The sequence below is a fragment of the Poecilia reticulata genome, linkage group LG4 (genome assembly GCF_000633615.1).
Source record: "Poecilia reticulata strain Guanapo linkage group LG4, Guppy_female_1.0+MT, whole genome shotgun sequence".
Classification (NCBI taxonomy): domain Eukaryota; kingdom Metazoa; phylum Chordata; class Actinopteri; order Cyprinodontiformes; family Poeciliidae; genus Poecilia; species Poecilia reticulata.
The window spans coordinates 29,268,144-29,294,203 of NC_024334.1; the positions used below are offsets into that span (position 1 = coordinate 29,268,144).

At 39.1% G+C, this 26,060-nt stretch overlaps 3 protein-coding genes across 8 annotated transcripts in view; all 3 read left to right on the forward strand.

Annotated features, from left to right (window-relative positions):
* The first annotated feature begins 121 nt into the window (after nucleotides 1-121).
* tor3a (torsin family 3, member A) lies at nucleotides 122-5,865 on the forward strand. Its single transcript, XM_008407892.2, has 6 exons — nucleotides 122-456; nucleotides 570-692; nucleotides 2,318-2,583; nucleotides 3,269-3,444; nucleotides 4,232-4,356; nucleotides 4,565-5,865. Exons 1-6 carry the CDS (start codon nucleotides 291-293, stop codon nucleotides 4,810-4,812), a joined length of 1,104 nt encoding a protein of 367 aa, XP_008406114.1. The 5' UTR covers nucleotides 122-290; the 3' UTR covers nucleotides 4,813-5,865.
* A 955-nt stretch (nucleotides 5,866-6,820) lies between these two features.
* Nucleotides 6,821-12,720, forward strand: calr (calreticulin). The gene is made up of 9 exons (XM_008407891.2): nucleotides 6,821-7,097; nucleotides 7,561-7,662; nucleotides 9,488-9,691; nucleotides 9,828-9,922; nucleotides 10,139-10,348; nucleotides 10,430-10,543; nucleotides 10,700-10,843; nucleotides 11,346-11,438; nucleotides 11,552-12,720. The coding sequence occupies exons 1-9, from the start codon at nucleotides 7,004-7,006 to the stop codon at nucleotides 11,771-11,773; spliced, it is 1,278 nt and encodes a 425-aa protein (XP_008406113.1). The 5' UTR covers nucleotides 6,821-7,003; the 3' UTR covers nucleotides 11,774-12,720.
* Nucleotides 12,721-14,704: 1,984 nt separating this feature from the next.
* The window catches only part of eps15 (epidermal growth factor receptor pathway substrate 15), a 28,296-nt gene continuing 16,940 nt past the window's right edge, over nucleotides 14,705-26,060 (forward strand). For 3 of the 6 annotated variants that reach the window (XM_008407887.2, XM_008407883.2, XM_008407885.2), the window contains exons 1-12: nucleotides 14,705-14,791; nucleotides 19,958-19,999; nucleotides 20,659-20,748; nucleotides 20,842-20,889; nucleotides 22,069-22,164; nucleotides 22,268-22,330; nucleotides 22,618-22,743; nucleotides 23,368-23,427; nucleotides 23,838-24,068; nucleotides 24,330-24,475; nucleotides 24,920-25,076; nucleotides 25,677-25,756. In XM_008407887.2, the coding sequence (XP_008406109.1) occupies nucleotides 14,738-14,791; nucleotides 19,958-19,999; nucleotides 20,659-20,748; nucleotides 20,842-20,889; nucleotides 22,069-22,164; nucleotides 22,268-22,330; nucleotides 22,618-22,743; nucleotides 23,368-23,427; nucleotides 23,838-24,068; nucleotides 24,330-24,475; nucleotides 24,920-25,076; nucleotides 25,677-25,756 (1,193 nt within the window). In that variant the 5' untranslated portion in view covers nucleotides 14,705-14,737. Of the gene's footprint in view, nucleotides 14,792-14,870; nucleotides 14,901-19,957; nucleotides 20,000-20,658; nucleotides 20,749-20,841; nucleotides 20,890-22,068; nucleotides 22,165-22,267; nucleotides 22,331-22,617; nucleotides 22,744-23,367; nucleotides 23,428-23,837; nucleotides 24,069-24,329; nucleotides 24,476-24,919; nucleotides 25,077-25,676; nucleotides 25,757-26,060 lie in introns of those variants that run through there. The other 3 variants (XM_008407882.2, XM_008407888.2, XM_008407886.2) reach the window with 2 other exon arrangements.

The following is a 26,060-nucleotide window of genomic DNA, read 5'->3' on the forward strand; positions in this document are numbered from 1 at the left end:
ACCCCCTCTATGTAAAGCTACACTGACATTTGGATGGGAAAAAAAAATCAACCTGCCGCCGCTACTTTCCCCCTCTTTTCTGTGTGGGCGGAGTCAGACGGAACCGACTGGGCGAAGCTAGTGCTTTCCCGGACATAATTCACCGCTGGTACCGTAGCGTGGGTGGAGACTGGACCCCTACGCACCCACAGCAGGCTGTCACGTAGCGAGCTGGTGGTTTAAATAAATGGGAGAGAAGCTCCGCTGCCCTGTATCTCCTCTGCCGCCGCGGCTCTCCGCCCTGCTCCCCGATGTTTGTGCGCTGGCTGCTGCCTCTGATCTGCGCTCTGTCCGCAGAGGCCGACATCTTCCCCCTCGATAGCATTAGCAACGTCTCCACTTACTATTTCAACTACTTCTACTGCAACATCTGGGAGGGGGAGTGTCAGCCCCACCAGGATGATGCCACACAGCAAGGTGAGCAGGAACATTATTGCGCTGGTCAGGAGTTTCCGTCTTTGTTTTGAAAGACCATCGGTGCTTACTACGGTGTTATAACCCCGGGTTTATGTCTCTGTTGCTGTGTGAAGTTCCTGTCGCGGACCTCTGGCCAGGCTTTCCTCAGGACTACACCAGCCTGCTGCATCAGTGGTACTGTAGCCTGGGTCAGTGCTGTGAGTCTGGAGACTGCAGGATAACCAACAACATCACAGGTGATTTGTTTGTGTGTGTTTCACCTCTGCTTTGAGGTGTGATAGAGAGTAAACATCTGTAACATGTCTGTGGGAAGGGACAACCTGTCCAACCACCTTCATTAGCAGTAATTTGAAGTATTGTTGGAGATACAGCTTGACTTTCTCTTTAGCACCGTTTCTGTTGTGGACATTCCTTGAGTCTGGCTAGAACATTTTGTTTTTGGTTTATGTTTGAACTTTAATTCATCTCTTGCAGTAGTATTTAAGGGCTAAAATTTAATGTTTACTGTCGAATAATCTCAATGACTGCAAGGTGCTCAGGTCCTGGGCCCAGATGATCACCCCTCCACCACCGTGCTTGATTGGTGTTAAAGATGCACCAGTTAATCAACAGATTTTTCCTTTGATCAGATTGCAGATCATTTCACACACTTTTTGAGTTTTAAGGTTAGGGAGATATTTGTTGACGCATAAATTAGTGTAGTTTATACTCACTACTCCAGTTCAAAATAAACCTGCAGCAGATTTTCCCTCTCTTATGTGATACGGTACTTTAAATAAAAAACACTCAGGCTATAAAGACTAGTGAATGTGTGTTTTAGGTTCAGCAAATCATTCTTTGTGTAGTTTGTGCTGCTATGCTGTTTTTTTCTTCTTTATTTTTTAAAAGCCTCTATATGAGGGCAGCGCAGTGGCGTTCATTAAGTTGCATGTTCTCTTGATAGACCCATGGTAATCACAATTCCACCCTAACTTTGTTATGTTAATTTGTTTCTCTAATTGCCCTTGTATAAGTGTGTGCATGGATAGTTATGGGTCACTGTCTCGGCTACACCAGTGTTTCCCAGTGATGGGCTGGAGACAGACACCAGCTCTCCATGACCCGGCCAGCATGTAGGTATGATAAATGGATGGATGGATCTGCACCGTGGCCTGACGTGTCTGAACGTTGGTCCAGTTGTCTTTTGGTTCATCCAGATGCAGCTCTGCAAACAGAAGTCGTGCTGCCACATTCCTTTCAGAGAGAAAAACATTTCTCCTACCTAAGTTGTCTGTCTTTTTCTGTTTGTGCTTCTATGTAAGTCAACATTTAACTTCACCAAAACCTCTGCTTTTATAAAGGCAGTCGTGCTTACTGACCGCCAGAGAGTCGAGTGTGTTTGGTGAGCAACAATCTCCCATGGAAGAGGAAGAGATAAAGAGATAGTTTTCTCCATGACACTCCTGGCTGTCATGGAAACTTTTATCTTCCAGATAGTCGCTGTGTTTCGTTCCAGCTCTAAGAAAGTTGGCCGAGCCTCTTTATTGTTTCCCGTTATCTCATTTTATTGTTAGTTTAATGTAGTGGTTTCTTATCAGCCAATCAGTAAACATTTTTGTAAGATGACCAGGATGACTAATGTTCCTGTAATTATCACGTTTGGGCAGGAAGCTTGATTGGGAAATAGGTGTTTAAACTGATTGGTTCAACGTTTGAAAGTCTTCAAGAGACCATGCACCTTACATTTACAGAGGATAAATATTAGTTTGTTAATATATTTTTTATCTAATTGAATTTGTAAAAACTGGCTAAGAAATTTAGAAAAAAAGAAAAGAAAAATAACTCAAGTGCTGTATTGTGTGCCTGTTCTATCCGCACTCAGGTTTGGCCAAGGACCTGCAGACGAAGCTCCACGGCCAACACCTGGTCCAGTCCGTGGTTCTTAAAGCCATCCAGGGTTTTATCAACAACCCAGAGTCCAATAAACCTCTGACGCTCTCCTTCCACGGTTGGACCGGAACCGGCAAGAACTTTGTGGCCCGTATCATTGCTGACAACCTGTACCGGGACGGGGTGAAGAGCGAGTGCGTCCGTCTGTTTATCGCCCCGTTCCACTTCCCCCACGCCAGACTGCTGGACACGTACAAGGTGAGACGTCCAGAAAACCAGTCGGCCCACGGGAGCTGGACGCCGTGTTCCAGGAACATGGTAAACGTGTTCGTGGGTCGGCTCCCTTGCTTAATCAGATGTTTAGTCTGCGTTTTGAAACCCAGCTCGTGGGTGATAACGGTCACAAGCTGTACCGATGCTGCAGGTCAAATATTGGTGCTCCAGCACTACAGATATGCGTGGATTTTTGGAACCTGGCACCAGTCCAACTGGGCTACAATGATACAAACGGGCTCCTCGTTTTTACCCAATATCTGTTTTAATGCTAGAGTCTACATAGCGGATTGATGGTACGAAGAACAGTTTTCGACTGGATACTCTAAAAATCTATTGTTGCATGTATTGTCATGGAGATAAAAACATTATAATAGCATGAGTTGGGGAAAAAAAAGGTCATTTTTTTCTGAAAAGTCAGAAAAATGAAGGTTTAAAGGTATTAAGTTCTTCATTTCTCTCTCTTTTAATCCCTTGTTATCAGTAGTATCATTATTGTTTTTATCTTTGATTTACTTATTAGTTTTGTGTTTTTAAGGCGAGTTTTTTGTATTTTGCATGTCTGTCCGGTTAAAGCACTTTACTAAAGACTGTATACAAAGTGCTGTATAAATACATTTTGATTGATTAAATGTGTGATACTCAATTCGCTCCTCTTCACTGGGTCCAGGGTCAGCTGAGGGAAGCCATCCGAGACCTGGTGCTGCGCTGCCCACAGACTCTGTTCATCTTCGACGAGGCTGAGAAGCTCCACCCGGGCCTCATCGACGCCATCAAGCCCTACATGGATCACTATGACAACGTGGACGGGGTCAGCTACCGGAGAGCCATCTTCATCTTCCTCAGGTTGGTGGATCAGGCTAAGGGATGTGAAATCTGGGTCACAAGCTCCACTCAGCGCTGTTCTGACAGCTCATTCTCAGTGAAGGATGGGTTTTCTTCTTTATGCATTTTTCATGTTTTTAGTAGTTTGTGTCTAAAATTTTCTTGAAGTGCTGACCAGCAGAGGTTTGACGTCCTTGAAATGTTTTATTCATTTTTAATTTATTTCACGCCATTTTCATAAGATAACATTTCTCTCATTTTTTTTAACTAAACATTTTGTAACACCCATAATAAGTGAAACTACTTAATTAAAGTCAACATAATAACTTTTCTAAGCAAATATTCAGAAATTATTAAAATCTAATTTAATTTTCCATCAATATCTTCATTAAAAATTCATAAAAGCATTGAAAATGTTCTTCAATAATTAACACAACCCTAAGCTGATTTAGATGGTGATGTATGAGTTCTCATCTGCATGTTTTGGACATTCTTTGTGGTGTCCCTCAGGGGTCAGTATTGGGCCCCATCTGTAAATTAATGCAAATCATAGACCTTTTGAAGAGAGTTGAGTTTTCTGATTATATATTTCTATCTGAGGAAAGTGGATATTTATTTTTAAGAGTCTTTTTCTTAAATTTTGAACTTCAGCTAGCTTTAGCAATTGTCTTCACTATAAGCGTGGGGTGTGGGGAAAGAAAAGAAAATAAATAATACAGTTACAGAGTTTGTTTGTTTCTGCTCTGCCAATCTTGACCCAAAGTGTGCAGAAATGCGATAAACGTGCCACTGCTTTTCGTCACTACAGCAACATAGGCGGGGCAACAATAAATGACGTGGCGCTGGACTTCTGGCACTCGGGTCAGAATCGGGAGGACATCGGTATGGAGGACCTGGAGCATCGGCTTCGAGCTGAAACTCTGGAGACCCAAGGTACGCGGCTCAGCCAGGTTAAAGTTCAAGTAGTCAACTGTTTGTTTTCTCTGCAGCTGGAAAACTGCAGAGAAAACATATTATCTGTGTCTGATTTATTGTCATAAATCTTTATTTACGACAATAAATAAAGATTGTTTGTTTTCAAGACTGTAGTTAAATTTTAATCTTGTTTTTATTCTGATTTGGTTGTTTGTATTTTTCTTAGGGGGCTTTGCTCAGAGTGAGTTGATGGCGGACCACCTGATTGACTTCTTTGTACCTTTCCTGCCTCTGGAGTACCGTCACGTGAAGTTGTGCGCGCGAGACGCCTACACAGCGCGAGGTCTGGAGGCAGATGAAGCAACACTGGATGAGGTGGCCAAGGCGATGCTGTACGTTCCCAAAGAGGAGAGACTCTTCTCAGCCCAAGGATGCAAGTCCATCCCGCAGAGGATCAACTTCTTTCTCCCCTAGAAGGAGAGAGAGAGAGAGAAAGAGAGAGAGAGAGACGCAGCGACCTGGAGGAGGCGTTACGATTGCTTTTCCGGCCCATCTGCATTCAGAGCCACAGAGCGTCTCCTTCGCTCTGTTCTGTGCACTAACCCTCTCCCCACACAGACACACACGCCGTGTCTGTCCAGGTCCCTGGGAGACGGCCAGGCAGCAGGGCAGGTTCAGGATAAGAGGAGGGAGCAGCGGGAGCCGCCCTGCAGGGATCAGGAGCGTTGCTGGAAACACTCATTCCAGACGGTCGTTACGGGAGGCGTGGCTGCTCTCCCTTATCTGCCTGGTTTGAGCATCACAGCGTCAGGATGAAGACGTGAAGAAGTCTTTTGACTGTGAAAACTGATGTATCCTCTCACTATTTATGTTAGGGGCTTTTTCTGCAGAGTTACAACTTGTGCTGATTTTTATGTTGTCTTAAAGGTTCACACGTCATGTGTTGGTATTTGCAGATGTTATGCTTTTCTTCACGCCGTTATTTATTGACATCATTTGTGCCATGTGGTGTTTCTTAGTAAAGTACAAAACAGACTTGAGATCATTTTGCATTTTACTCTTCTATCCCAAGGTGAATACACAGCACTCTATTACATTATTATCACTGGTACATTATTATTCCTTCTACCTTACTTTTCTCACACAACACTTGTGTTTTGTGTAATCATAGAGCAAGCTTTGAATGAGTATTGTGCTACAAACAAAATGCCATGGCTTACATTCAAGAACAGTCTTGTAAATGTTACTGAAAAATGTTACCATAAGCTCATAAGCGGAAGCTAAGAAAAATCTATAAAAGTTTTTAGTAAATGTCTTTTTCCTCTAAAGTGAAACTGTGAAAGGCCTTTTTTATGTGAAGTCAACATATAATTATGCTTTTATTCATTTTATTTGTTTGCTGTCACCTTGAACTACTCACTCTGACTAGGTTGACGTAAAGGTTTTGTTGTTGAAATCCCTTCACATATATTGGATTATTGAAAAATGGAATAAAGCCTTAAAATATTAACAATAGTTGGTTCTGAATTGGTGGTCAGTCATGATTTATTTATTGTGTGAATGAATTTCAAATTGGTGTGTTTTTATTTGTGCATAGATTTGGGAATTAATAAAATTTTCACAATAAATTCAGTGTGGCATTTATTTATTGCTATTAATACACAATATCTCATATAGTCCTCTATTGTTTAAAAGTATTCATTCTCACTGAACTTTTTCAGATTTTTCTTTTTTAGGGTTCACAACTACAAATGTCAATGTATTTTATTGGGATTTTACAAGGTAGACCTGACTCTGATATTTTCCAGTCAAATCAGTCAAAACATACACAATATGACATTTATTTTGTGATGAATATGCACAAAAATCTGTCAGAGAAAAAAATCATGTAACACAGATTGAAGCTCAAATGTAACTAATGCTTCATATGTCAAAAACGAACAAAGCGGGATTGTCACGAGTTTGTTGTACTTTGTTAAACTGTAGAGAGAAAATCCATAATTTTCAATGTCTTTTTGACATTTGGTTTTGGAGAAACACATGCACTGGTAGATATTTTTAAGGCAAGGATTAAAATAATTCGCAAGGACTGTCTTCCTTAATTGGATAAAAATATCCATAAATATATGCTCACTTTTAAAACCAAACTAATTATAAACTCTGAATATGCACGGTTTAATTAAGCATTATAGAAAACATCGTTGATTTTACATGCAGGTTTATCTTTCTATGGTTTATCTTTGTTGGTTATTCTGGTGGGGAGTTCTACGGCACTAATAAGATCTATTCTTCCACCTTTCTTTTTTTTCCCCTTCAGCCATGTGATTCATCCAGGAGCATCATTCTCCTTGGGGCGTGTATCAAGCAAACGCGTGGTCTTCCCCTATTGGCTACAAACCTTAGCGTTCAGATTTTCTCTCCTCCGATTGGCTGAATACCGCAACACTGGTTTTGAGCCACCGACCAATCAGATTCAGACATCTGTTCCGAGCAGAGAGGAGAGAGACTGGTGCTCCTCGGCGGCTCGGTACTGTAGCATGACTGTATGAGAAAGACTGGACCAGCACCGCCGACATACAGAATAGAAAAAGCTAAAATATCCACATAGGCGTGTATTTGTAGTTTGCTATCTTTTTTCCGGACGGAGTGCTTTTAGCTCGTAACCATGACAGCGCTGTCGCTGATTTTGATGGCCGTGTCTGCCGCCTCTGTCCTGGCCGAGTCCTCTGTGTATTTCCGAGAGCAGTTTGAGGATGGCGGTAAGGTTTTATCTTTATTTTATTATTATGTTTTGACTAAATATCGATTCTGTCCACTTTTCATTTATTTTGGCATTAAATTAAAAAAAAGCTTCATTGATAGAATGGGGTTTTATACTTTTGAATATTTTTAATGCAGTATTTTGCACGCATCAGCTGCTAGCTATAAAGATAAAAGACATTTAATCTATAAGATGATCAGTCTTGGAGCCCCTTCTTCTTCTTCTTCTGCCTCAATCCTTCATCTATAGTCCATCTGTTTCCTACCCCCAGTTGTCTTCGAAGCTCTCCCCCCACCCTGCAGCACATCCCTGCCTTGGTCATTCTCTTATATCCTCCTCATCCCTCAGTAACATGCACCTGCACAGATTTAATCATCGTTATCATTAGCAGTTGGACAGGTGCTTTTAGCAATGTGTGATGCTTATCACAATGAATGCTCAACCTGATCTTGTCTATGCAGATGCCTTCAATAGTCGCTGGATGGAATCCAAGCACAAGTCAGACTATGGCAAGTTTGTGCTGTCTGCAGGGAAGTTCTACGGAGATGCAGAGAAAGATAAAGGTGAGTGGAGGAAAAAAAACCACACACAATGATGTGGAGGTTGTCTTGTAAATGTAACTAATAAATGAAGGAGTTTAGATTATCTAACAGTGGTGAGCAGTGGTGGTTCTTGTATGAATGTGGCACTGGGTGAGCCACACACCTGGTCCCTCATTAGCTTCATTCAGCAATAAAAATAAAAAGTAAACAAAACAAAAAAACATTATTATATAGCAGCCACAGAAAGAACTAAAACAAATGATTTACCAATTTATTTCAAGAGATGGACAAATCGAAGAATGAATAGTACTTTGGGCTGCTGTGGGATTCACTTTAACCTTGAGTAAAATCACAGCTGCATAATATTAGTTATGTATAATGTTAACCCAGATATAACTTATTTTATATAAACAGAAAAACAATTGTTATTCCTGTTTTACTAAAATAATTTACCTTACTGTTTATTGCAGTTTAACTAATGTTTCTTGCCACATTTATTTCTTGTGATTTTGATACGTTGACTTAAGCAACTGCGCAGCATTAAAATCCTCTAAATTCAGTTTGCACAGAATATTAAATAGCCATTCTGCTCTTAATAGAGTAAAGCATGTAACTAGCAGCAATTAGCTGGTTGGGTAAGCATGCTGTCACTCACTGTCCTGACAGTATATGAAGAGAAGAATAATTTGTGAAAGATCAAATTCCTCCACCTTCTACCAGTGCTACTATTGCTGTCTGAAGAAACTCACCGCTCCCGGTCAAAAACAACCAATGGGAGCCACAAAAATGGTCTTATCACTGTCAATCAACATTGTGTACACAGTGCTACATGTGCTAATGGCGGAAAAATAGCTTACCGTTTCAGGAAAACAATTAATCCTCCATCATCAGCGGCGATGCTAGCTAACCTGAGCATTTGCGACAGGCTTTGCTGTATCATGGAAGCTTAATTTGTCTTCACAGATTATCTGACTCGTATTATACTGTTGGGATGTAGGTATGGGTTTAACAAATATGTAAGACATTTTTTGTTTTTTATAGAAGTATACCTTTAATCTAAGTCTGATGTCGTCCTAATGCCTGTAGAGGAGTGGTCTCAAATCGCATTCTTCAAGAGCCAGAGTCCTTCAACTTTTATGTGTCCTTTGTCCCTCACATCTGAATTAAATGGTGAAAATGCATCACTAGCTTTCAGTCCAGCTCTACAGAGATCTGCTGATATTGGAGCCAGGTGTGCTGAAGCAGAGAGACACCTAAGAGTTGCAGGACACTGTTATTGAGGACTGGATTTTGAGACCACTCTGTAAATCATTAAAAATATTTTTTGTGTTGGTTTTCCACTTGGAAAATAATGTTTTTGTAAATAGCAAATCAGTTGAGATCCTACGATTTACCTGGTGTTGGTCAGAAGCAGTTCAGACTCCTTAAGACGCAAAAATAGTTTTTTTAATTTAGCACCAGATTATATGCTGAGTGGACATAACAGTAAGCTTGTTTTTGCCTTTTCATGCCGCCCTCTTGGCCATGCCGCCCTGAGCAGAAAACCACATGGGCCTATACCAGAACCACCACTGTGTTTAATGTTGTTTGTTTTTGTCAAATAATCAAATTTCTGATTTTCGTTTTTCATTTAATTTACCCAGATACCAGCTTTTGATAATTAATCGGCATGCCACTGAAAATATTTCTGCATAAAAACCTGCTTTTAATGATTCTCGGCTCATAAAGCAGTGCCGGTGTTTTTTCTGTTACTCATCATGAAAGTGGCTCTAAATAACTCGAGTTCGGCCTATTAAATTCTGCCTCAGCCGGGATCTTTGCCGTGATGATGCCGTTTTTACCGCAGGTCTGCAGACGAGCCAGGATGCCCGCTTTTATGCTTTGTCAGCCCGTTTCGATGACTTCAGTAACAAAGGCCAGCCTCTAGTCATCCAGTTCACTGTGAAACACGAGCAGAGCATTGACTGTGGCGGCGGATACATCAAGCTGTTCCCCTCCGAGCTCAACCAGGAGGACATGCATGGAGACTCCGTCTACAACATCATGTTTGGTGGGACTCTTGAGTTTTTGTTAGATTACGCTTCCTTAATCATTTACAACATTTACTCATGTTAAAGTGCTCTTGCAAAGTTTTGTTAACATACTTTAAGTTACTTAAAACTTTATTTTCTTCATGCCTCCTTCAGGTCCTGATATTTGTGGCCCAGGCACAAAGAAAGTTCATGTGATCTTCAACTACAAAGGCAAAAACCATTTGATTAACAAAGATATCAGGTGCAAGGTATGGCATAGTTTTTTCTCCTAACTTAATAAAGAAAACTGCACAATCTAGTTTTATATTTATTAATTTTTTGGAGGGGTGGGGAGGGAATCGAATGATTACCAATAATTATTCTCAATTCTGACTAGTTGACCCAACAATGAACGAGGTCATTTTTACAAGTCCTGTTTTTCGAGCTCCTCCTTCCCGTTTATAACGTCTCACTCTATTTTGCAGGATGATGAGTACACCCACTTGTACACGCTGATCGTCAACCCCGACAACACCTACGAGGTTAAGATCGACAACAAGAAGGTCGAGTCTGGCAACCTGGAGGACGACTGGGACTTTCTGCCCCCCAAAAAAATCAAGGACCCCAACGCCAAAAAGCCAGAGGACTGGGACGACAGGGAGAAGATTCCAGACCCCGCTGACAAGAAACCTGAGGTTGGTCTGCTGTAACAGGGGGAGGAGAACTTTGTGAATGCTTTATTCTCTCTTGTTTTAACATGTCTTCATTTTTTTAAGGACTGGGACAAACCTGAGAACATCCCAGATCCTGACGCCAAAAAGCCTGACGACTGGGATGATGAGATGGATGGAGAGTGGGAGCCGCCTATGATTACCAATCCTGACTACAAGGTATTCTTACACAGATTTCACCTACTGCTGTGTTGTTATAAATATACCTGTCAAACAAAACTCTTTCACTTACATTTGACCAAGATTATTATTTGTTTTTCTGTTTTTTTTTTTTTTTTTTTTACATGAGCCATAATGTGTTTTTTGCATGTGCAGGGCGAGTGGAAACCCCGAGAGATCGATAACCCTGCTTACAAAGGCAAGTGGGTTCACCCTGAGATCGACAATCCAGAGTACACAGCTGACCCGGAGATCTACAAATATGACAGCATCGGCGTGCTTGGACTGGACCTGTGGCAGGTGGGATGGTCTTGCTGATGGTGTTGAGTCAACTTTAAAAAATACAGCAGCTAAATTAGAAAAACTCTATTTATAACTCTAATCTGTTTTGACTGTCTGAAGCACATATGCTAAGTTGGCTGTTTGATAAAGAGATCATTGCGTCGGCATCATTCATTGAACAAGCTTGGCAGCCAAGACGGAGTTCTGTATCCTCAAAAGGACATCTTTTTGGTTCTAGAATTTCATTTTTTGTAAATGTTTTGTAAAGTTTGGGAAGCTTGTTCTCGACATGCCTTGTAGGCTGAGCACCATACTGTGGTGCACGACGCTCAGATAAATAAATCAAATCAAATCTATACAGTGAAAATGAGCAAAAATAACTGAGAATAGAAGCTCTTATCCAAGTTTCTTGAGGTGTTCTGCGCTCGGAGCAAGAAATCCTCTGGATCTTTGTCAATAAAACATTTATACTCTATCTTTACTGAGTGACTGACTGACGGACTGGTGTTCTTTTGAAAAGGTCAAGTCTGGGACCATCTTTGACAACTTCCTAATCACCAACGACCCCAAAGTGGCAGAGGAAGTTGGAAACGAAACCTGGGGGAAAACGAAGGTATGTTCCCAGTTCTCCGTCTGTCTGCAAAGACTCTTTGAATCTGACTTCATCAGTTTTGAATGATTTTTATTTAATTTATTTTTTTAATTGTACGTTGTCTCCATTTGCAGGATGATGAGAGAAAGATGAAGGAAAGCCAGGAGGAGGAGGAGAGGAAGAAGCGAGAGGAAGAGGACAAGAATAGGAGGGACGAGGTGAAGGAAGACGAGGAGGAAGAAGAAAAGGATGAGGAAGAGGAAGAAGAGGAGGAAGAGGGAGAGGAACCAGAAGAAGAAGAGGAGGAAGAGGAAGAAGATGAAGGCACAGACTCTCAACTCAAGGATGAGTTATAAACTCAGGAACGGCTCTGTTTGAGTCTGTGGGCTGTTGGAACGGAGACTGAAATGAAAGACCCTGATGAGCGTCACCTCGGGGTGGATCTGGGTGGGACGGACTGTTTAATTTGTTTGTTTACAAAACAAAAGGGATAGGTCAATAAGGGCAATTACTGTTGTGTTTCCTGTTTCCATGAGCCACTACTGCTACTATTAACATGATTATTGTTATATAAATTGGAATAACAGAAGTGATCCGCTGGAACGAATGTCGAGATTAGTAATTATAAAGCTGCAAGTTGTTCTCTGCAGAATCGTACAAACTATAATTTGTTTAATGAGAATCTAGGTTTATGTGAAGCTTTGACAGGAAAAATATATTTGCTGTATGGATGGTGCCATGACGATGTTTTGTTTACCTCGTGGTTTGTGTGTTGTTTGTTTTTTTGTACAAGTTTTACACTAATTCATGTTAGTCTGGAAGGATTGGATTGAGTTCTGCATCTTGACGCAGGCAGTCTGTCCTGCTTTAATATTAAATTAAAACAAGGTTTAATGGGAACCACCATCAGGAGTAAGACTTTGTATTTTACACCCTGCTCAGATCGGCCTTCTGTCTTTGGCTGGTTAAATAGGCTGCTTTACAATGAAGCCCCTAATACAGTTTTCTTTGGTGCACCTTCAGTAGTCTTGTTTATCATAATTAAGCGTTAGTTGTACATTAGGTCCTCTCCTGTAGCGGTGAATCATCTGGTACCCAAGATGATTTAACCAGTTTCCTCCTGTCTGATTTCAGTACATCTGCACTGCTGTACCCCGGCACATTGTCCCACACACAATGCTCCAACAATGCTCCTTTTGTAAAACACACATTTTGTACTAATGGTCAGAATTGAAGTGGGGGGGAGGGGCAAATTTTATGTTGCTGTGCAAATAATAAAAACAATCTGAAGAAATCAAACATATGCATTTATCTCTAAATGTTACGTTTGTATCTCGTATTCTTTTCTTCTTGCTGTTATGGCATAATGATTATTTAAGGTTTTGTGGCTTTCAACTGTGACAAGTGTGGGTTTTTGTTCTCTTCTTAAAATCATGAATATGTGTTTTTGAGAAAGCTAACTGATGGGTTACAATGACGTAGCTTATTTCCATTCTGCGCAAGACTAAGATTCAGCATATTTTTCACATTTGATTCCCCTGGTAAGTTTTGAACTCAGTCGCAGCACCATAACCTCACATTGAATAAATATTTAGGAATCCAACCTCTAATCTGACAGCATTGACAAAATTGAAGACATCACTGCATGCCTGACAACTGCTTTAAATAATTTTCATACATTTTAAAAAATGTGTAATTTGGATTAATAATCTACAACTAAATGCTAGTGATTATTAATTATGATGTGGCATGATTTCCTTTATGGGAAACACAAAAGAACATGTCATTAATGTCAGTCAAATATTTGGCCCTGCTCACATACAAAGATGGAGAGCAGCAGAAAATTGAGGGATTTTGATCACAATTTCTCTAAAACACCAATTTTACTGCACTTAAAGTTGAAACATGATATTTACTTGCACTGAAAGTTTACAAATAATTCAATATTTATTTGCATAAAAAACCATATATATATATAGCCTTTGTTTGGTCAATCTTTTTACCTTTAAATCAAACTGAATTTTTCTGGTTTTAGGTCTGTTAGGATGATCAAAATCATCTCCTTTTGTCAAATGCCAGATCGTTTTAGGGACATAGTTTATTTTTAAGAGAATTAATTTTTTTTAACTTGGATACGTTGATACGTTTTTGTATATTTCTTTGGTATTGATGATACCGGCCGCAGCCGACACAGCTGACATTTCCTTAAAATGCGAAGGGACAGATAGGAAAGAGAAAAGATGAAAAACGCATATACCACACCTGATATCGTTTAGAGATTGCTCCTGGAGAACTATTGCCGTACGTTTGTGGAAAAATGATAGTAATACATAAGTGTAATTAATCTTAAACTAGTTTCTTGAACAAGATAATGAGTACTAACGGCCTCCACAATTACTAGATCCTAATCCAGTAAAGCCCTTTTGGGAGAGTGGTATGAATGTGAAGTCAGCAGATCTGAAAATGTGTGAAGCTATTCAACCTCTGAGGAATGTGCTTGACACGTTGTTGATTCTATGCCATAAAAATAGGAAGTTCTGAAAGACAAAAAGAGGGTCCAACTTGGTACCACCAAAATGTCACTAATAAAGTGATCTGTGGGAGATTATACCAGTCTGTGGTTATACCATAACCAACTTGTTCGAGTGAGTCCCATGAAATATGAGCTTTGAAAGTGAGATTTTATTCTATTCAGCTTAAGCACAGTAGAGGGAGTCCTTGGCTCTATTTTTCACTTTAGATAAACTCTGGTTTTGACATAAATTTGCAAAACATCAAGAATATCCATGACAAATGTTCCTATTGCAGATACTAACATATATTTTAGTTAGTTTTAATGCTGAAGGTATCCTATAGTTGCAGGCAGTAATTATTTATATTTATTCATACAATTACTTAAGTAAATAATGGGGTAGATTTTACTTAAGAGTAGTTTTACTACTTTTTACTTTTACTTGAGTTATATTATTATGAAGTATAGCTACTCTTAAGTTTTTAATCCCAATTTAAAGAAATCTGTTAACTCTTGAAATAGGGAATTCATACTTCCTCATATTTTTGCAAAGACCCTTTAGTGGTGTACAATCTTGTCAAGTTTTAGCGTATCATCTCACAAATCCGACGTGTAAAGTTGGGGCCGGGGCGTTTTCCCTAAGATGAGAATGAGTACGTCTTAATGACCCATAGAGGGCCCCGTTGTTGTTTTTTAATCACATTTTACGTTTAAATATAAAATGAATAGGATTTCCCATCATTCCCTCATGTTTGTGTCCTGCTCCAGGTTTTCAGCGCCCCCTATTGGTTTCTGGAGGTAGCGCAGCATGAAAGCAGTGGGAAACAGAAACACTATGGCTGCCACTCTGTCTCTTACTCAGGTAACACTGTCTGTACAACTCAAATATATCGACAGCAAACGTCGCCGGCTTATGTTTGTTTCTCTTGAAAACACCTCGGAGGCGTTATTTAGACATGGCGGGTAGAAACGTGAGTCCTTATCGACCGTGGTGGCTGCTTTTGAAGTTTAGTCCTGCTGTGACTGGGAAAAGTTTCTGCCTAATCTCTTTGGGGACTGCGTAAGGGCGTAGCTAGCCAGCTAGCCTCTGAGCTAACCGCTAGTTTTGTGTCAGTGTTAGGCTTTTCTGACGCTTCTTTGTCAAACTGCACACTCGTCGTGTAGCTAACGTCACTTGGCTTCGTTTCATTTGTCGCTATTTCTCATAATTTGTGCTGCAGGCTAGTCGGTCATTGCCAAAGTGATGGTAATACGTGATGCCCATCTGTGGCTCAGTCTGTATTGTCGCTTTGCTGTCACATTTCTCTTGATCAAATTTCAGTTTTTACGTTGTATATCTAGTGTTTAGGACTGCCTCGGTGTTCGTGTGGTTTCCCATATTGTTGGACTGAATCTCCAGCCTGAAGATGGCTATTATTAGAAGTAAACATGCTACAGGGAGATTGAATTAGTGTTTTCCTTGTGACCTTTTCCAGTTGAATACTGTTAACTGTTAGCCCGTTAGGTCATTTTGTATCAATGGTGTAGCAGTATGGCGAAAATATATAAATGTGTAATGTTAAGAGCTGCTTTGCAAACATAAGAGGAAGTGAACCTTAGCAGCTACTAGCCTTCTCTGCTGAGGCAAAACGGCCAGCCTGTTGCTTGTTAAATGAAGAACTACCAATTTGTGTCATGATGTTTGTTTAGCTCGTAAATAAGTGATTTAACAGGCTGCAATCAGGTCTGATCAGTAGGTTGCAGTCCCAGGCTTGTCACCTGAGCCACTTTTGGATGCAACAACAGATAGGTGGTTTGGCAGTGTTGGCTTATTGTTTGACTTAATACTCTGAAAATTACCCGTCTGTTTACTGTTGTTTTTAAAATTGGAGTTACACAATATGATGAATTGTAGTCAGCATCTTTAATGTGCAAAATCATAAAAGAAAAGATGTGCTCACAAGCAATATTTGTTAGGCTTATAGTACTTCAGGTACCTTGCCTTCAATATATACTTGTCTATCTATAATATATGAACAGTTAAATGGACTTAAAAGATGCTAAAGCCCAAGGACAATGATGGGGGCATCAAAATAAATAATTTTTTTTTGCTTTTTTAATCGTACATCCCAGTCACTAATGTTTGTTGCTTTGTTTTTAGTTTTCAACAGACTAATGGACCAGAGAGGCATTTTGCTGTTAAAATTTGACTCCATCTAAGTTATACAGTAATCAGGGTTTCTACAAAGCCTTAAGGTCTGAAACAATCTTCACTCTTTAGACCTTAAGATGTTAGTTTTTCCTCCCTGAAAAAATATTGTAATTGTAAACTTGTACATTTGTTTATTCATTAGTTCTTCCAACATTTGTTTTCTGAAACTTGTTTTCTGATTTGTTGTTGTGTCTGAAGAATAAGGGTGTTTATGGTCGGAGGGATGCGATATATGCTGTAAGCTATGTCAAATTGAATTGATCTCAAACATACAGTTTTCTTTGCAAGCCTGAAAAACTATATTACTTCTCAAACTGTCCTATTGTGTTTAGGCAAATAAATTGACAATGTTCTTGTTACTTTATTTGCTATTGGCTCCTTTGTGATGGAACAAATTATACATTTTCTGTAGGTGGCTAAAATCTGTTGTCAGTAAATTGTCTTGAGCTTCTTTTTCACTTTAGATGGTCAAATTAGGAAACATCAGTGTAAGAGCACCAGCATTACATTCTTAAAAGCACTATTACAAGTGTGATTAATTAAATTATTAGGATATTATTCTCCATCATTCAAGTCGGTCTTGTAAAGTCTCAAATTTAACTTTATAAAACTTCCAGAGACTCTGATAATTGAGGCGTTTTCTTGTTTCAGCGCTGATTTAAAGAGTCACCAGTACAATGATCACTGTGTTACAGCCGTCAACAGTTCCTGGCACACGATTTTGTGCGTCCCATAGAAGAAGTTGCATTAGTGTGAGAGGGGGAGAGATGGATAGATATGTATGTGTGTGTGTGTGTGTCAACGGTTATCTCAGAGGCAGTTGAAAAAGCTGACAGATAACTGCTGATGACAGCCTTCAGCGTTCCTCCACCCCCTCCACGTCTCTCATTGTGCCAGGATCTGTTACAAGATTGACACCCGAGCAGATATCTGCTGTCGTCCTTTAGTTGTACAGTGGAGGCTAAATTTGCACAGTGGTTGGCCTTGCAGTGTAGGAGAGCTGAATGGAGGCGACTCATTTTGTTCACTTCTGCTTCCCTTCTTCCCTGCACCTGTGAATTGAAGCTCTCGATGACCATTTGTCAGGCCTAGCTAAACGAAAGAGGAAACGCTGATTTGTTTCCTGTGAAGCACTGAAGCGGTCAGAGGAAAGACGGGTGTTTACAGAAGTTTCGAGTGAAGGACAAATGAGCTTGTTGCTCTTAATGCGAGCGTCCAGGAAATTCTTAAGAGCTCTTTCTAGACAAATCAAAGTCATCAACATCGCAGTAAAGCAAAATGCAACACATCTGTTCGGCCTCACTGAATGTTATCAGTCTGCACCATACAACAGTAAATGGTGTCAAGTATCTAAAGCCATTTTCTACATAAAGTACATGCAGAGAGGGACAGAATGAAGAGAAAAATGGCTAATTGGCCAAAAAAGAAGAACAGCTGATTCCCAGAAATCGGGATTGTGAAAAAAAAAATGCTAAAAAGAATCGCCTGTTCCTTTAAAGTGTGGCTAGATGACATGTTTCTTCCTTAGTACATTATTGCCAAATACATGCATTAAGGGTAGAGGCAGCTGTTTGGTTGTCTGTGTTTGAAAGTCATTTTTCCTAATTTTGTTAGTCTTTTTAATTCTTGTCACTCACAATTCTGGAAGAGTTTTGGGTTGAATGCCATGCGAGGAATTATGACAAGAACCTGACTAAAGCAGTTCTCTCTGGAGTCACTGTATAAGACACTTAAATCACGGGGCTGTGGATTGTTCATAATTGCAAAGTCAAATAAGGATTGTTGTTTCTTAAAGATATTTTCTTTTGCCTCAGCAGTCTTAAATATTTATGAGGGACTGCTTAATGTTAGATTGGATATTTTCAACTAGACATTTTAACATAGTTTTTTAAAATCTATATATTCAGCAGTGTTTTTCTTATTTCTGTTTCTGGTATTATTTGGTTGCTTGAGTTGAAAAATAAGGTTATTTATTGGGAAGCTTTTCAAATTATGTGCTAAAATTCAGGAGGGGAAGTAAGTAAGTTTTGCAAAGTTTTTACAAGAGCATCACAATTAGTTTGAATATTCAGAAGCTAGGTTTGCTCTTAGTGATTTAAATCATAAAGTAGCGCTTATGTTAAACTGCTTTTCCGCTGCTTCTGTGTAATTCAGTCTCTCAAATTTACATGAGACAAATTGAAAAGGATTTTAATGTAGAAGTGTTTTCTCTATTCCCTGCTATAGCCGGCTTTAGTATTGGGAAGACTACTTTCGATCTTGACACCTTCCACAGGAAAGTTAAGATTATAAAGTGCTCTTTTCAAGTGGATTAATGGAGAGTTGAGTGGGAGAAAAAGAAGTTTTGTTTAAACAGAAAAAGGTGCACAAGCAACAGGTGAAACTTAGAAAGGTAAAAACTGGTCCCTTTTTCTACACTTTGCTTTGTACAGAAGATCTGGACCCTCTGCTACTGAGAAACGATTTATTGCTGGAGGCATGGACTCTGTTAAAGTTTTAAATTTTACCCAATTGCTAACATTTAATGTGCAAGTTCAACGCTATGAAGGTTACTGGAAATTGAGAAATCGAGTTAAATGGGAGAAATTCCTCACGGAGCCATGAAGGGAAATGAGAATTGAGCAGAGTTAAGTAGGCTAGGTAAAACTGCGCCTTTCAAGGATTATGAGGCAACACCCTTTATAGAGTCTGGTGGAAATTCACAAGCAGGGAGCTGCATTGTCGGCACTTTAGGAGCCACCACAGTCAGGCGTGTCCGTGGCATGGACTACGACTGTCAGTCCTTTGGTGAAGCGTCTTCTGAACCAGAAACAGCAGCTGCTGCTTACCTGGTTAGGAGGAGAAAATGCCCATTGATCTGAAGTCCTATTTTTAGACTGAATTAGATTTTACATTTTATTTGGAAATAAAACTCCCCGAATTTGACCGAGTGGAGAGCCCAGTTCTGGTGTGAATGTTCCACAAACAGTAGTGACTTGTGGAGCTGTGTCATTGGCTTGTGTTGGTCCAATATGTTTTCTCAGTCCAAAGTTTTCCACGGATGCTGATTTCATTTCCCAGCAGGGCTTGGCGGTTGTCCACTCTGTACCAGTAACTGCTTTAGTGACCATGGTATCGCCGTACTTCATTGACCAGAAAACCTCCCTCACCTAAACCCCACAAAGAAAACTATAGGGTATTGTCAAGAGGAAGATGAGTCAGCAGGCTCAACAATGCAGACAAGGGAAAAGGATGTCACTAACGCAGCGTGGGATTCCTTCACATCTCAGTAGAGCTGCTGCCCCTCCATGCATGATGCAGGAGTTTATGCAAGTAGAATCAGTGAACCGAACATAGATCTACTTTTCAGAAGGAAGACGTTGCTCTGGTCTTGTCGATCTTATGCAATGTCCTTTTTATCTACTGAATTTGGGGTTTTCATTCGCTGTAAGCCATAATCTTCAAAATCAACTTGAAGAAACGCTTGCTGATCTGAAGCTGCTTGAAATTTCAGATATGAAGCTGAAGCAAAGGGAGGATTTAGCTTTTAAAATGGTTTTTAGTCTCTTATATTATTCGCATAATTATTTCCTGCATTACGTGCCTCTCAATCTGTTGAGTATATGTCTCACATTTCATGGCTTTGCTATGCAGTCTGATGGTTGGCAATATTGTGTTGAGCTAAATAAATAGTCGGGTTACTCCATGAATATATCTGTTTAATAAGTATAAATATGGGTTTCAGATTTTAATTTTCCTTACTGACCTTAATTAACTTTTTGATGATATTCTAATGCATCTAAACACACCTGTATAGATGTAATTAATTGATTCAAGGTTTTTTTTTCTTTTTAACAGCTTTCCAGTGGAAATCCCATCTATGACAAATATTATCGACAGGTAATATCTTCCCTTAAACAACAGCTTGTACTGCGTTTTATTGTATCAATATTTTTTATTTGTATTTTTTTTTCATTTTCTTTACCATGTATCTTTTTTTAAGTTGTATTATGTTATAAACAGTTCTTATGCCAATGTTAATGCAGATGTCTTCTCATTACCAACACTCAGAATGATGTAACAAATTCCTGAAAATGGAGAAATTAATTTCTAGAGTGTGCTACTGTTTAAACTCTGAACTATCTGTAGCTGCTCTGATAAAGCGTTGTTGTAGTCATCTCTGATCTACCTTTAGAGTCAAGCCTTTGTGTCCAACAAAGGAAGTATCTTTATGAATTATTAATGTTTCTCTCTGCCAACCAGGGAGGGAAGCTATATAAAAGACTACTACGCTAATAGACTTCTGGGAAAAAAAAAAAAAAGCTTTATTTTATTATCAGTATTGATTTTAGTGAGTCGAAGGCTCCTTTCTTCCAAAGAGTGACTCTCCCAGTTTATTTCTTCATTATTCCACCCTCTCTTTATGCAAAAGGATTGCTCTGAATCTGTTCATATCATAAAATAATATAACTCTTAGATAAATTAGCACATTTCTGCTGATATCTTGCTTATTGCTGTTCCTGTTTGGAACGTTGTGAGCATGCTCATGTGTTGTTCAGGTGGATCCCACTGGGAGCGGGCGGGTGGCGGCAGCAGATGCGGCTCTTTTCCTGAAGCAGTCGGGCTTGGCTGACATGGTTCTGGGGAAGGTGAGGAGTGAAGGCTGCAAATGGATCAGAAACATCACATCTGTCTTGGTTTAACGTTTAAAATTAATTTGTAATCTCTTAATGTCTCTGTAGATTTGGGATTTGGCAGACATTGAAAGAAAGGGTTTCCTTAACAAACAGGTAAAAACAGCAGTGGAGTTGCATGGAAACCTCTTATGCCCCCTTCGGGTGTGTTTGTGAATTTCTTTCCATCTCCTTTTTTTTTTTTTTTGACTATTTTGTTTGTGGTTTGAATTTTCACAGAAAAATCCAGTCATTTAATCTCTAGTCAGTGATGAAATTGCAAATAAATTAACCACAAAATTACCACTGTACTATACAACAATACATTTTCTGCTCTTTCATGAGCCACTGAAATAACATCAAACCTGCTCAAAACTACTAACACTTTTAATCATCTAATGACTTAACAGCTATTTAATTACGTGAATTATTATTGCAATTTATGTTGAATAAAATTAATAATACAAGAATGGGATTTTTTTTTGGTGATGAAAGTGTTGGATGTGTTAAAGATTCACAACAAAACTAATTTAATTGCATTCAATAAGTCAAGCATTTTTAAAAGATATTGATGTCGGATATTTTTGTTGTGCGACAAAGTGGCACTCCTCAAAAAAAATCTTAAAATCAGGGGAAGATGTACTGATATTCACACTATTTTAAGAAGGGCTTTAAAATACAAAGAAGGAAAAGGAGTGAGACAGCAAATAAACAGAGATGAAATGAGATGAGAAATTAAATGTTAATTAAAATTAAAAAACATTTACAAATGTTTTTAAAACTGCTTTTAACCCAAAAAGGCTTTTAATCAACTGATCAAAAGTCAGTCTGTGCCTGAATCCGACTTTCATTTTATTTTGAGTCTGATATTCACATGGATGTCACTGACATTTGTTAGGCTCTGCAAGGAAGACCTGTCACAACATTCTGTCGCAAGTTTGACGCAATAAGTCAGTCACTTTTAAATCTGGAGGATGCGGGTAAAACGGTCAAGTTGATGACGCAATTAATCTGACCAGGCTGCATCCTCGACCCAGATTTAGTCCTTTTCTAATGCTGACTGTAACACAGTGACCACATGACATAATCTGACTGAGAAGGGTTAAAAAGACCCTCAAAGGCTGCATCCTCCCCTGTTATGAGACAAATTTGCCTATTTGGAGAATCAAACATGTTAAGATTTTGGTTAGAGGTATATTTAACAGGTAGCAAATCTAAAGAGGTGACAAAGTATATGTTTATGTGTTATAATGTGCTTTAGTATGGCATCCATGACTCTGCCTCTTCTCCCCTCAGCAATTCTTCATAGCGCTGCGGCTGGTTGCTTGTGCTCAGAATGGCCTGGAGGTGGCGCTTAAGAGTCTTAATGTGGCTGTTCCTCCACCCAAATTTGTAAGTTTGCTGCTTTGAATTATAATTAAGCTTTAACATTTTTTTTTAGTAGCATTAATACAAATGTTGAATATTAACATGTATTGCTTCTCTACACCTGCAGCATGATACAAGCAGCCCGCAGTTGGCAAGAGGAGTGGCTGCTGATGCACCCTGGGTTGTTAAGGTGCGAAGGTTTTCTTTTTATTTGTTCTTTACAAAATGGGGAACACTGGTTTTATTTCTGAGAGGTTTGTAATCTTTTATTGTGAGAGTATGTAAAATAAAAAAATCAGGTAGATTAAATCAACTTTTTTTCAAGGCCAGTTTTAATTGTTTGAACTTGCTGTGAGTAGCAGAAATATTATTTCCTGTTTAATTCCAGTTTAGTCATTAATCCTTATGTAAATACTGCCTAAGTATGAGTTTTTATGGTGAAATCATTGAACTTCTGTTTCTTTTTTTATTCTCTAGCCAGAGGAGAAGATGAAGTTTGACGCCATTTTTGAGAGTTTGGGTCCAGTTGGAGGGATGCTGTCAGGAGACAAGGTTAAACCGGTTCTGCTCAACTCCAAGCTGCCTGTGGACATCCTGGGCAGGGTAAGGACCACTTTAAAACTTTGAAAGTTTTATTTTCTTATGTCTGAAAATGCACTGTAGTTTTTTTTTGTTTGTTTGGAAACATTTAATAGTTTCGGTTCTGGTATTAAAAACAGAAAAGGAATTCCAATGCTTATTTTCTTCAATTGTAGATATAAATTTAACTGTATTTCCTCCTTGTCTTACTTTCCAATGATAGGCAGTACGTTTCAGTAGTTCAGTTATTTTTCTTCATAGACTTGTTCTTGTCGTACTTTCTTCATGAAACACTGTGAGGCCTCTGGAAAAGAAGGCGTGGTCACAGTTAAATGCTTCATCAGTTTTTTGCAACAAAAGTTGTCACACCCATGCCTCATCTTTTTAAACTGCTGTGTTTAATTAAGTGTAAATTTCTTACCTCAAGTAAAAAGATGTTAATATATGATGCACAAATTGTCTGCAATTATTTTAATGCTAAATTATCGAAAATGTTGTAATAAATATTTTCAAATGGACTAACACATCAATGATATAGTTAGTGGTGTTACCAATGTTGATTTAGGAACCAGAAATGAGTCAGTGGTAGGTTAACATGTTTCATAAGATTTTTAAAAAGCTGAGTAATGTTGTCTTTGTGTGTTGAAGGTGTGGGAGCTCAGTGACCTCGATAGAGATGGCATGTTGGATAGAGATGAATTTTCTGTGGTAAGACTAATAATAAAGATAGTAGTAATAATAATAAAGAACACTTACACCGGTACTGAAATGCTGACTTGAAAAACTGTATTTATGCCTTGAATCTTTATTTATTTTTACATTTGTCATGTTACAACAAACTTCTCTACATTTTTTTTTACATCTTCTAAATCACTGTTTTGTAGAACCACTCCAATCAAATCTCTTTTATGGGATGTCTCTACATGGCTAGAAAATAACATTTCCGCCAATTTTTCTTTGCAAAATTGTTCTGTTAATGTCTATGAACGTCAGTTTACAGGTTGTAGAGTTGAATGGAACATAATCAGTGTGCATGGAAGAAATGCAAAGATTAAGTCACTGCTAGGTAAATGTAGTTTCTGATTAATTTTTGTGTTTTCTTTGCTACTCTTTCCCAGGCCATGTTTCTGGTTTATAGAGCTCTAGAAGGCGAGTCCGTTCCCATGTCCCTACCGCCTCCTTTAGTTCCACCCTCTAAGAGGAAAAAACCCGCGGCGGCACCCGTGATGCCCCTGTTACCCTCACCTCCCTCTGTGAAAGACAGTCGCTCCTCCCATACCGGCTCGAAGACCCTTCCCCACCCTCCCAAACCCGCGCCAGCTCCTGCCCCAACACCAGCAGCCGCCCCTGTGAGTACAGCCTCCGTCTCTCCTGTGCACGCAGTGCCTGAAAAGCTTTTGCTTTTGTTTTTTCTTTTACTAACAAAAAAAACTTGAGCAACTCAATTAAAATGATCTCAAACTGGCTCGCTCAATGTGTTTTTCAAAAGACGAAGAGTAAAAAGAGTGGGAAGGTGAGTGAATATTTGTTGGCTCGGTCGCACGGTCATTCGTCTGTGGTGTGCTTTTGCTTTTCTGGAGCGAAAAGTGACGCTTTTGTTGCCTACGCAGTGGGTTGTATCGGCGGCAGAGAAAGCCAAGTACGATGAACTGTTCAGCAAGACGGATGGCGACATGGACGGCTTGGTATCTGGAGCAGAAGTCAGAGATATTTTTCTCAAAACTGGGCTGCCGTCTGCCACGCTCGCACGAATCTGGTAAGCAGAGATGCTAACAACACACAGTTGTATTCAGACAAGATTTCAGCCAATTTCTATCCACCGATTTGTTAATTTCTTTCCATTATGGAAATAGAAATGTAGTGTTATTGATAATTAGATTAAAATAGAAGAACATTAGTTTAATCAATCAGTGTACGAAAAGTTATTAATCTAATTCACAAACATTGTTTTAGCTGTAATTTTACCCAACAAAGGATCTTTAGAGGGTAACTACATCCTGGTGGCACATTTCTGTTTTTACATAAGCCCAGTGACATCATTGATTTTCACCCTCACACGGCTGGTGACCATCCATCCTGCCGTGTCCTATCGGTTTCCATAATGGCAGAACATGATGGATCTGCCGGATCATTAAAAGTAGTTATTGCCTGAGGTGGAAATCGTTGGCCTCTTGCGTAACTCATGTGCTCTTGCTCCCAGGGAGCTTTGTGACATTGGAGACATGGGAAAGCTGACTCGTGAACAGTTTGCCTTGGCGCTTTATCTGATCAACCTGAAGCTGACTAAAGGCCTGGACCCTCCACAGACTCTCTCTCCGGAAATGATTCCTCCGTCTGACAGACAAAACAGCAAGCAGGTGAGGCCCACAGGTTCACTCAAGTCTGTTAATACTATTAGAAACAAATACAGAGTTTTTTTTTTATTGATTTACAGAAATGTATTTTTCAGATGAGCTTTTTAGACTACTATGAAAGACAGTAATATATATATTTTTTTGAATAAACAGAAGACATTTCCTCTTCTTTTTACCAAGTATTGTGCCCAAACATGTTTGTTTCAAATGGCTGTTTGGATGCAGATTACTATTGAACACATAAAGGCAAGAAAAATGGATGAAAACATCCACTAATCATGGATAAAGTTAAATACTCATGTTTAACTTTATCCATGAAAGTGTAGGATATTCTCCTCCCACCTTAAGTGCTCTCAACACATTGTTCTCTGAACCAAAGTTTATCTGTAACTTCAATAGTTTCTTACGAGTTTTTGTCATCAACTATTCATATAGTTCTTTCCATCTTTGCATCGTGATGTTGTTTCTTAACTTTAAAATGTTTTTTGTGTCCCATCTTCTTCCATCAATAAAGTGGTTGCTCTTTCTGGCATTTAAAGAGTCCTTCCTTACTGTGTGTAGGTAAACCTATGCACATTTTTTGATGGTGTTTGTGTTTTTCAGAACATTGCGAACCTGGCAGCTGACTTCTCTGCCATTAAGGAGCTCGACACCCTCAGCAACGAGATTGTTGAATTACAAAGGTAAGGCATCATCCTGATATTTACATTAAAGAGATCCGGTGGACCTTCTTGTTGAACACATAATAGTGACGGATGTGGCGCTGCTATGGAGAAATAGAAAAAAAAAAAACATTATTGCTTAAAAAAAAAAAGACGTTTAAAAAAAGTTCATAGATGCTCTTATCAACTTAAAAGTAAAGAATACATTAAAAAATGCTTCAATTATATGTATTTCAAACTGATTACTAAGTAGTACCAACAGTTTACAAGAGTACTAATGTTTGAAAATGAATAAATCTACTTGCATTAAAGGTTTGAGGTAATT

Bases quoted from the DNA above. Each gene is read 5' to 3' on its own strand.
- calr (XM_008407891.2), top strand. From the start codon at position 7,004: ATGACAGCGCTGTCGCTGATTTTGATGGCCGTGTCTGCCGCCTCTGTC. The intron at 7,663-9,487 runs GTGAGTGGAGGA...TTTTTACCGCAG, and splicing joins AGATGCAGAGAAAGATAAAG to GTCTGCAGACGAGCCAGGAT. The intron at 9,692-9,827 runs GTGGGACTCTTG...TGCCTCCTTCAG, and splicing joins CGTCTACAACATCATGTTTG to GTCCTGATATTTGTGGCCCA.
- tor3a (XM_008407892.2), top strand. From the start codon at position 291: ATGTTTGTGCGCTGGCTGCTGCCTCTGATCTGCGCTCTGTCCGCAGAG. The intron at 2,584-3,268 runs GTGAGACGTCCA...CACTGGGTCCAG, and splicing joins GACTGCTGGACACGTACAAG to GGTCAGCTGAGGGAAGCCAT. The intron at 4,357-4,564 runs GTACGCGGCTCA...TATTTTTCTTAG, and splicing joins TGAAACTCTGGAGACCCAAG to GGGGCTTTGCTCAGAGTGAG.